Source organism: Triticum urartu, chromosome 3A, assembly GCF_056163025.1.
Source record: "Triticum urartu cultivar PI428250 chromosome 3A, HENAU_Tu73, whole genome shotgun sequence".
In the NCBI taxonomy this organism is placed as follows: domain Eukaryota; kingdom Viridiplantae; phylum Streptophyta; class Magnoliopsida; order Poales; family Poaceae; genus Triticum; species Triticum urartu.
Genome location: NC_141875.1, coordinates 722811354 through 722822639, shown reverse-complemented (window position 1 = coordinate 722822639; position 11286 = coordinate 722811354). Strand labels below are relative to the sequence as shown.

Sequence of the window (11286 nt, the reverse complement as noted above, 5' to 3'; positions counted from 1 at the left end):
TGCATGCAAACTCACGTGCAAGTACTCGTTGGCAAGGGCGCGTGAGTACGAGCACTAGCTCGAGCAGTAATGCATTCCGGCCTGGCTATTTTCTTTCTCGTGTTCGAGAGCAACACAGCCTCTACCGCCGCCGCGGTGGTGAGGGCGAGGGTACAAGGAAGAGGGCGGAGGCGACAAGATCTTGTGTTGTACTTGTAGATCTATCTATTACACCATAGTTCTGATGGCCACCCGACGCTTACACACGAGCTCAACGTGGCGTCTTCCGGCCGGAGTAGCTGCCAGTGTGACTATGAAGAATGATTTGATCGAATCGTAACTTTCATTGATGATCCATGAGGATTATATGCATAGGGAACCGTCGCCCACGATCGGATGCGTCCGATCGTGGGGGTCGTGGGAATGTCCAACGGGTGCCTGTAGCAACCGACATCCGTTTACACAAAGGAGGATTATCCCTAATAACAGAATTAATTTAAATCCTAACACTCTCCCTAATCCTCGCTTGTCCTTGAGACCGGTCATCTTTGAAATATTCTCCTCCAGAACCCTGTGGGAAAAATTGAGAAGAAAACATACAATATGCCATGAAAAACTCCTTCTAAAACCCAGTGGCAAAATAAGGAGAAAATGACATATATTGTCCATGCTTGCATTGATATTGCCTCATTAAAAACCTTACATGAGAAACCATTTGGAAAAACTCATAAAGGAAAAGAGTGCAATATTAATGATCTTATGATCTTAACAGGTTATATCTTAGGAGATTTCTTCCCCTGAATTTTGCAAGTCTCGAAGTCGTCGCATACCAATTCCAGTTACATATTTATGAAACAGAGAACTTGGTAAGGACTTAGTAAATAGATCAGCGAGGTTGTCGCATGACTTCGTTTGCAAAATACTTATCTCCCCCTTTTCTTGTAGATCATGGGGATAAAATAATTTAGGAGAAATATACTTTGTAATATTGCTCTTAATATAACCCGTTTGCATTTGTGCAATACAAGCAGCATTATCTTCATAGATAATGGTGGGTGATTTCAAAGAACCAATCCCACTTGAACTTTGGACAAAGTTCATCATTCTGCGAAGCCATACACATTCACGTGATGCTTTGAACAAAGCAATTATCTCAGAATGATTGGTGGACGTTGCCACTAAGGTTTGCTTTGTTGACTTCCAAGAAAAGGCCGTACCTCCATGTAAGAAGACAAAACCAGTCTGCGATTTGGCATCATGGGGATCTGACAAGTATCCAGCATCGCAATACCCCACCATGGTTCTCTCTTGATTTTTCTTATAGAATAAACCAAGATCTTTGATGCCCTGAAGATATCTAAAAATATTCTTCACATCAACCCAATGCCTTTTCGTTGGTGATGCACTGTATCTAGCCAGTAAATTAACTGCAAATGCTATGTCAGGCCTGGTGCAGTTTGCTAGATACATTAATGCTCCAATAGCACTGAGGTAAGGAAACTCAGGTCCTAATACCTCTTCATCATCACCCTTAGGCCTAAATGGGTCTTTATCTCTTTCAAGAGATCTGACGACCATAGGTGTTTTTGACGGGTATGCTTTATCCATATTGAACTTTTCCAATATCTTTTGGATATAAGCAGACTGATGAACAAGTATTCCTGAAGAAAAATGTTCAAGTTGCAAACCAAGACAAAATTTGGTTTTACCCAAATCTTTCATCTCGAATTCCGTCTTCAAATGATTACATGCCTCATGTATTTCTCATGTAGTCCCAATGATGTTCAAGTCATCAACATACACAGAAATTATACAAAATCCATCAGTGGATTTCATAATAAACACACATGGGCAATCATTGTTGTTTGAGTAACCCTTCTTCGGAAGGAACTCGCTTAGTCGGTTATACCACATTCTGCCCGACTGTCTCAAGCCGTATAATGACTTTACTAGCTTTACGCAATACATGTTGCGATTCGCTTTTGGATCCGGAATCTTCAGTCCCTCAGGAACTTTCATATAGATATCTGTCTTAAGTGACCCATGTAAATATGTTGTCACCACATCCATCAATTGGATATACAAATTCATTTGCACTGCCAGTGATATCAAGTATCGGTACGTGATTCCACTCATCACAGGAGAATATGTTTCATCATAATCGATGCCGGGTCTCTGTGTAAACCCTTGTGCTACAAGCCTCGCTTTATATCTCACCACCTCATTGTTTTCGTTCCTTTTACGAACAAAAACCCATTTTGCCCCCACGGGGAAAACATTAGGAGGAGTAGGTATTGCTGCAGTAAATACCCCTCTCTTGGCAAGCGAGCGCAATTCGTCCTCTATTGCAACCTTCCAGTTGGACCAGTCTGAGCGTTTCATACACTCTGCCATGGACTTAGGTTCATAATCCAATGCCAGGTCATCTGCAATATTTGAGGCGAAAAATATGTCGACAATTTTAGTCTTTCTATTGAATGATTCTCCTGATTCAACATAGTTGATGGAAATCTCATCAATACCTTCTGACTCGTCATGATTTCCCACAACAATCGAGTCACGGTGTACCGATGTCCCAGCACCAATATTTGTGTGCACAGTTGTGCTGGGTTCTAGATGCATAAGATCCTTCGTGTGTCTTTCAACACTAGGTTGAATATCAACTCGCGGTTGACCTGCATTTACTATTTGAGGGATCGTCATTTCCTGCGGACGCTTCTGAGAAGCATTGTCCTTTTTGTCCAGTTTTCTCCCCCTCTTGGGCGGTTGAGTGGTCTTATGAGATATCTCAACTCTCTCTGGCACATTCATAGCAGGAACATGGGATTTAGTGACACCTTTATAATCAGTACATGCATCTGGCAGATTATTTGCAATATTTTGCAAATTAATAATCTTCTGAACTTCCAGTTCAGATTCATTTGTACGTGGATCTAAGGACTGAATGCCTTTGACATTCCAATCTATTTCCCGGCATTCTTTATGGTTCTTTTCTCCCCCTAATGCCGGAAAATTGTCCTCATCGAAGATACAATCAGCGTACCGGGCTGTAAATAGATCCCCTGTTAGAGGTTCCAGGTACTTTATAATCGACGGAGAATTGTACCCCACATAGATTCCCATTTTTCTATGTGGACCCATCGATGTACGCTGAGGTGGTGATATCGGTACGTACACAGCGCATCCGAATCTTCGAAGATGGGAAATACTTGGTTGATTTCCACGTACTAACTGCAACGGGGAGACCGTATGATATGCAGTTGGTCGAATTTGTATCAACTCCGCGGCATGCAATACCGCATGTCCCTAACAAGATGTTGGAAGATTACAGTTCTGTAGGAGTGGTCTTGCTATCAACTTGATCCTCTTGATAAGTGATTCCGCAAGACCATTTTGTGTGTGTACATATGGTACAGAATGCTCCACAATTATGTCCAAAGCTAGGCAGTAATCATTGAATGCTTGTGAACTAAATTCAGCAGCATTATCTATTCTGATGGATTTTATCCTGTGTTCAGGATGATTTGCCTCCAGTTTAATGATTTGAGCGATCAGCTTTGCAAAAGCATGGTTCCTTATTGATAATAGACACACATTGGACCATCTTGTTGATGCATCAATGAGCACCATAAAATATCTAAATGGTCCCGATAACGGTTGAATTGGACCACATATATCTCCTTGAATGCGTTCAAGAAAATTAAGTGGTTCATTCTTGATCTTCAGATATGAAGGTCTTGTGATTAATTTCCCAGTTGCACATGCAGTGCATACGAAATCCGAGGATTTGGGGAAATTAGCAACCGTTATGTTGTGTCCAGTTGAACCATCAATAATTTTTCTCATCATCCCCACACCAGGATGACCCAGGCGATCATGCCATATCTTGAACTTGTCAAGATTCTGAAAAATTATTTTGTATGCCAAATGTTGCTCTGGCTTGATGTATGTGTAATATAGTCCAGAAGATAGAGCAGGTAGTCTCTCAAGGGTTTCCTTGTCGGATCCCTTCTGTTGAGTTATGAGTAGGCTTTCAACCGCATTGTCTTCATGAGTTTCAATGTGGTAGCCATTCATGCGGATATCCTTAAAACTCAACAGGGTACAAGTCGAATCCGGATACAATAAAGCCTCCTGGATTTCAAGTTTTGTACCATTCGGGAGTGTAAATGTGGCTTGACCAGAACCAACAATTACTGTGTCATGACCACCAATTGTCATAACACTTCCCTTACTCTTTTTGAGACTTCGGAAGTATTTAACCTCTCATAGAATTGTGTTAGAGGCACCACTGTCCACTAAATAAATTTCCTCCTCCATTGGATTGTTTCTCGAAGTTTTCTATAGAGTAAAAGAATAAAATTCATTATTTATTCAATTTCATATAGAAATAACACATACATTACACACTATGTATGTCTGCTATATATTATAATGCATTATGTTTAAGGACATAATTATTACAATACCATATGTCGGAGGACATAATTATTTTACAACACACAATATAACTAAGGACATATCACAATACTTATGACATTATTGGAAGATCAAAGCATATCTCCATATATGTCATTAGTAGAAGTGAAATCCACCATGTCTTCAACAGTAAGTGGTGGTCCTTCCTTTTGCTGAGCCTGATCTTGGTTCTCCATGTTGTCATGAACTTCGTTCTGATGAACGCCCTGAGAACTTTCAATCATTGGACCAGTGAAGTGAGCTTCGTACTGGTTCCCTTGAGCCTTCTTACTCTTGCCAATTGATTGCTGATACAGCGTCACCAAATGCTTAGAAGTTGTACACTTCCTTGCATGATGAGTAGTACAACCACATCTGTAGCAAGCTTGAGAGCTGCTACCCTTATCATTTTTCTTAAAATGATTCTTGCCCTTTTGTACTCCATTGCTATTCTGATTCTCATTGCGTCTCCACTTTCCTTTAAACTTCCTATGGTTCCTTTTGGGACCACGGGACTTTTGAGTATTCTGAGAATTGAAATGTGCTTCAGGCAGCGGCAGTGTTCCCGTTGGACGGGACATATTATTCTTATCGAGAATTTCACTGTGCTTTTCTGCCTGAAGAAGTGCATATATCAACTCAGAATGCTTCTTGTATTTCTACTGACGATGTTGTTCAGCAAGAATCCTCATATTAGGATGGAAAGTAGAGAGTGTCTTTTCAATGAGATCCGCATCGGAAACTGCACTGTTGCAGAATCTCAACTTTGAGTTGATTTGATGCACGGCAGAATTGCATGCTGCAACGGACTTAAAATCCTGGAAACGGATAAGTGCCCATTCTCTTTGTGCTTCAGGCAACATCACCGACCTTTGTTGATCATAACGCTCCTTTAAGGAGTTCCACAATGATAGAGGACTTTCCTCCATCATGTACTCTTCTTTCAGAGCAGGATCAAGGTGGTGTCGAATAAAGTGCAAAGAAGCATACTTTGCCGTATCTGCGATAGAAGGAGCACCTTGAGTAGGTGTGGTTATAGTGCTGATCAGATTCTTGGCCGCCAAGTTGATCTTGACATCCATGGCCCAGGTCAAATAGTTTCTACCATCAATGGCAAGCTCAGCAAATTCCTTCTTGGATATGTCAGCCATATCCTGCATGAAAATATCATGCGCATTAATTTACACTTATGTAAATTAATTGTGTGTAAAATAAAATGCTTGAATCAAATATAAAGGTCTAGGAAAAGCCTAAACGACCCAAAATATGACTTTCTACAAAAGATAATCACCATAAAATGGCGTAGATCTTTGTTTTGTAGAACACATAGAGGTAGTCACCACGAAGTGGCATAGACACTCGTATGGCAATTTTCATGCCATAATATGTGTGCTTTCATTTTTGCTTTGAGGTAATCACTACTAAGTAGCGTAGACCTTATTTTTATGGTACTTTGTACAACCTTGTGTTACTTAAAACACTTTGAAGGTAATCACCAGATGGTGTAGACCTCATAGTTGTGAACAAAGCTATATATTGCCATAAGTGCAATCCATAAGATATTTGCAAAAACTGAAAGTAGTCATATAATTTTCAAGCATAATCAACATGTAGCAATTAAAAATTGCATCCATAAAAACATGTTGACATTCATAAGCAGACATTACATAATACTATGTTAGAAAATACTAACAAACACTTATGTACAAAAACTGAAAAAGCTAGAAGCTAATCAGAAAAGAAAACGAAAAATAATGGCAATAGGCTACGGACAGGATAGCCTACTACCGTGGCTAAGCCACCTTTTTATTTTCGTTTATGATTCTTTTTTTTTCTCTGCTGCTTGTACGCCAAGGGCTAGTGGCTAGTGTGCGGGCTCCAACAGCGTATACGCACGCATGAGTAGATAAGGGAGGCGACGGGAGATTTCTCGTTCCCATCAACAACTCATCCCCAATCCAACTTAAGCGGCGGCCGTCTGCACCACTACCACCAACCTCCGCCACCGGCGTCTGGCTCACTGGCGCGAATTCGAAGCCCCCGACGCGGCCTCCTCCTCTGAAGAAGATCCACCAGGAAGGTCTGTCCTGGGCGCGGCTCCATTGGAGTGGCCATTGGCGACGCCGTTGGAGTGGCCGTTGGCCAGTCCGAGAACCACGGCGCGGCTGCATTGCAGCTCCGCCCGCGGCACTATGTGCCAGCGGCGGGGCGCCGATGGGCCAGTGGAGCTGCTCGCCCAGTTGTCGAAGACGTCCCCGAGCGCAGCAGCCCGCACGGGGAGGCGCAGCCCGAGGCTAGAGCTCGACGAAGAAGCCCCAGCGCTGGCCGCCTCGTGCGCCAGCATCGGAGATGGAAGACGCGGGGAGTCCGGCTGCGCGGGCTCCGCGGGCGGCACAGGCGGCGCAGGTTTGGCCTCCTCCTGGACCTCGTAATCTTGTGGCGTGGGTGGATGCAGGACCATCCATGGCCCCCAACCATGCACCGGGCACGGACGCGGTGGTGGAGGAGCCGCAAGTTCTGGCTCAACGTCGACGTCCACTGTGTCGTCCGCAGGCTCCAGTACCTCATCCGTGTACAGGTTTGGAGCGGCCGGTCCGGCAAGAATCCAGGCCGGTAGCGGCGCCGCCACCGGCATGGCCGGTTCGGGCGGAGCATTAGAAAGTCCAGCACCATCGCGACCTCAGATGCTGTTGGAAATTCGCCACAAAATCGATCACATCAAATCACGATGAACACGCGCACACTAAAATTGATAGCCGAGGGTACGTCTCGTACCCCTAATTTTCCTCTTTTTATTGATTTTCTGTTTTCTCTCCACGATACAAAACTGCAGCCCTCCACATGTATATATACACGCAGGGACCAGCCGACCCAAAGAGCCTAAACCTATATGGACTAGGACTCCAATCAGTACACGGACACATACTAAACCAAGCACTAGTACGTAGTACGCATTAACAATTAATCCTACCACGACTTGGACACATTATGTATACACGTACACAGCCTAGACAGCTAGCCGGACTCAACTAGATGGCTTTTCAAATTGTGTACGTACTACTAACCTAACTTTCAAGATTATGCTAACAATCTCCCCCTAATCTTGACTTGTTATCTTCCTCATACTCCTTCTCATCTTGACTCGCTGAAGATCCGCATCTTGTCGACTCATCGAATCAACCGTCATATTCATACACTGAGTACGACCTGCCTGGAAACATGCAGAACCTCCTTGCTCTACAATGTTGTGCCACCGCTATTGCTTGGCCGCTGCCTTGCACTCGGTACGCACCATACTCCTTGTACTTGCTTACAGTAGATCCACTCTCCACTGCTCGCACATCTCCTTGCTTTACGATGGCTTCACCTACCATCGTCCACCTTCGGCATCACACCGAACCCACGCTGGCCGCAACCAGGGCGCTCCACGAGGACATGGACATGAATCACGGAACACCGTGCACACCACTTCAACTTCAACGAATCCTCACCGAGACAAGCACTTGGACACGATGATGACTCATGGACGCAACGACGACTGACCGTGCAAACTCGCACGACTTCTTGACTCATCCGACTCCCCCGGACGATGATCTTGATGAGCTCCAGCACTGCACCTCGGCACCACCGCTCCCATCAGTGATCTCCTTCCACCGTCTACCCGACGACAGTCTGCCGCCTCCCTCCTTGTCGCTCCGCCGAACGACGATCTCTTGATCCTCCGCGTCGCTGCACGACCCAGCGACTTCATTGCCTGCTCCTCCTCATCGCTTCACCAGCGACTGTATCGCCCGCCCCGAGGCGCTAGTGGTCGCTACCGGGGCAAGCGCGCGGCTTGAAATCGACCTTGCTCTAGATACCAATTGTTGGAAATTCACCCACAGGATCGATCACATCATGTATACACGTACACAGCCTAGATAGCTAGCCGGACTCAACTAGATGGCTTTCCAAGTTGTGTACGTACTACTAACCTAACTTTCAAGATTATGCTAACAGATGCCATGTCCAAGACGTGGTCCACGGCGACGGAAACCGTTCCGGCGGCCTCCGAACCGGCGTAGATCACGGGCGTGGCGGTTGTGGCGGCGAAGTCCACAAACACCATGGCGACGGCGACGGCCCTGTCGGCATCTACCGCCGCTACGAACAAGCTGCAGGAAGAAGGACAGGAGACCACGAGGCATCCTCTCACCTTTTCCTTTCTTCCCTTCTGGCTCTCTTTTCCGACGACTGTCGCCGGCGTGATTTGCCTATGCGTGCTCTCGGCAGAGACAAGTGCTGATAACGTATGAAGAATGATTTGATCGAACCGTAACTTTCATTGATGATCCATGAGGATTATATACATAGGGAACCGTCGCCATGAACGGATGCGTCCGATCATGGGGGTCGTGGGAATGTCGAACGGGTGCCTGTAGCAACCGACGTCCGTTTACACAAGGGAGGATTATCCCTAATAACAGGATTAATTTAAATCCTAACAGTGACAACTTCGCCCTTGCCAGTTTGCACTCTGGACTTGTATGAGATGCCGTTTCTCCTAGGCTCTCGCGACTCCTGGGCGACGAGTGGTTCCTAGGGCTTTGAGCACTTTCTGGGTCTCCGATTCCGTCATTGATCCTTCTTTTCCCCCATCTTCGATCGGATCTCCTGCTACCCCTGGTGCGTGCGTCTCCTGGATCTGGTCTCTGCTCGGGGTGATTAAGGGGCCTTCTTTGTATCGCTGCCCACCCTTGGTAGGGCCAGGTTCTTCGGGTTCGCCGCATACCCATGGTAGGGACTCGAGATGTGGGGGGATCAGTGGCCTTTGGGGCCGGAGAGTTTGCGCCAGGCGGCGGTGTTGGCGATGCCACCCGGGCGCATCCAATCGATGGGGGGTCGACGGCAGCCCCAACTCCATCTTCCTCGGTGGGGGTTTCATCCTCGGCAACCCGCATGGCGGATCATGTTGAGGAGATGATGGAACGACTTCGTCTGACGGCTGTCAAGGCAAAACCCGTGGTGCTGGATGATGAGGATGAAGCGGATTTGGTAGCTCCAGATTGCGCGCTGGTGGGGAAGGTTCTTTCCCCGAACATCCTACATATTCAGACTATCTCTTCTGCTATGAGACTTGCTTGGGGCAACCCAAGGGGATTGCTGCTCCATCCCTATGGGGACAATGTTTTTGTTGCTGAGTTTGGTTCCCATGCGGATAGAACCAGGGTGATCGAGGGCTCGCCTTGGATGGTGGGCAAGCACGCGGTCCTGCTCAAGGTTTTTGACCTGAATACCCAACCCCTTCAAGTCAGTTTTGATCGTGTGGCTATTTGGGCCCGTATAATGAACTTACCCTCAAGGTTGATGAAAGCAAAACTTGGCCTGGAGTTTGCAAAGCCTATTGGTAATATCATCAAGGTTGATGCTGATTCGGATGGGCGCTACTGGGGAGGATATATGCGTGCGCGGGTGGAGATTTCTGTTGGTGATCCACTCGTGCGTTATGTGACAGTAACTTCAGTCAAGCTTCAATCGACAGACACTTATTCGGTGATGTACGAGAGACTGCCTTTTCACTGTTACTCGTGCGGCCTCCTGGGCCATTCTTCTGTACTATGCCCATCTCCAGGTGTCCGGGATGTGAATGGTGACCTCCCATATGCAGCTAAGAGGATATGTGTTCAGGAGGAGAGGCACAACAGGGCGGGCGGTTCGAAGTCCTCTACGGCTTCGTCGTCTGCGGGTTCTGATGGAAGAGCAGGCGGCCAGCGGCCTACTCCCTCTGGTCGAGCCAAGGCTGCTGCCACTATGGTCTCGGAAGCGACTGAGGGTGAGGTCTCTTCTCCTATCAAGCGAGCTGGGAGAGGCCGTGGCCGTACCCCCTCCTCCCGAGGGCGAGGGAGGGGTCGGAGTGCTGCTACAAGCAAGGAGCTGTTTTCAGGCTGTCATGACACTGTGGGTACATCCGGACATAAGAGGAAGGCGGCAAAAGCTAAGGCCCCTTTGGTGATCTGTGACAAGGCGTCTTCTGATGCAAATGATCTTGCTTTGGTCTTGGCAACGGACCCCCAAGCTGCTAATACTGATGTGGAGCAGCTAGGTGATGAGGACTCGAACAAAAAACAACGCACATCAGACTCTCGATCGGCGGATCCGGCGGCGGCTGCGACGCAGCCCCCCCCCCCCTACGCAATGAGTATCATCTGCTGGAACTGTCGAGGCCTGGGGTCGGACTCGACAGTTGGCGAGCTTCGCTGGCTTGTGAAGCTCTACCGACCCTCCCTCGTCTTTCTTTCTGAAACAAAGATGAGAGATTCGCGGGTGAGGAATTTCATGTGGTCATTGGGTTTTTCGGGCTGTTATGCTATCAGCAGTGAGGGGCTCAGTGGCGGTCTTGCTTTGTTTTGGACACATGCAGCAGATGTTATGGTTAAGGCAGCCAACAAGAGATGCATTGATGTTCAGGTGAAACTGGATGAGGGTTTGCCGTGGAGAGCGACGTTTGTCTACGGCGAGCCAAGAAGAGAGGATAGACCAATCTTTTGGGAACTTCTACGGCGGATGCATCATTCCTGGACGGGTCCATGGTTATGCTGTGGTGACTTCAACGAGGTGCTTACTGGTGATGAACAATGCGGGCCCAGAGATAGGCTAGACTCTCAAATGGCTGCTTTTAGGGATTGCATGTTGGACTGTGGATTGACTGACTTAGGCTTCTCCGATCCAAAATTCACATGGTGTAACAGACAGGACCCCAACAGTAATGTTCGTTGTCGCTTGGATCGAGCCATGGCGAACAGTGACTTCTCCAACTTGTTTGAGGCTTGCAATGTGGAGAATATTATCGCCATCACATCTGACCACTAT

At 46.8% G+C, this 11286-nt stretch overlaps 2 protein-coding genes across 2 annotated transcripts; one reads left to right on the top strand and one right to left on the bottom strand.

The window, feature by feature from the left end:
• Positions 1-4529: 4529 nt before the first annotated feature.
• On the bottom strand, positions 4530-5588 carry LOC147982195 (uncharacterized). Its single transcript, XM_087516233.1, has 2 exons — positions 5274-5588; positions 4530-5054 (listed from the first exon to the last, which is right to left on the bottom strand). Exons 1-2 carry the CDS (start codon positions 5586-5588, stop codon positions 4530-4532), a joined length of 840 nt encoding a protein of 279 aa, XP_087372359.1.
• A 1053-nt stretch (positions 5589-6641) lies between these two features.
• LOC147982194 (uncharacterized) lies at positions 6642-9309 on the top strand. The gene is made up of 2 exons (XM_087516232.1): positions 6642-7092; positions 8417-9309. Exons 1-2 carry the CDS (start codon positions 6787-6789, stop codon positions 8720-8722), a joined length of 612 nt encoding a protein of 203 aa, XP_087372358.1. The 5' UTR covers positions 6642-6786; the 3' UTR covers positions 8723-9309.
• Positions 9310-11286: the final 1977 nt, after the last annotated feature.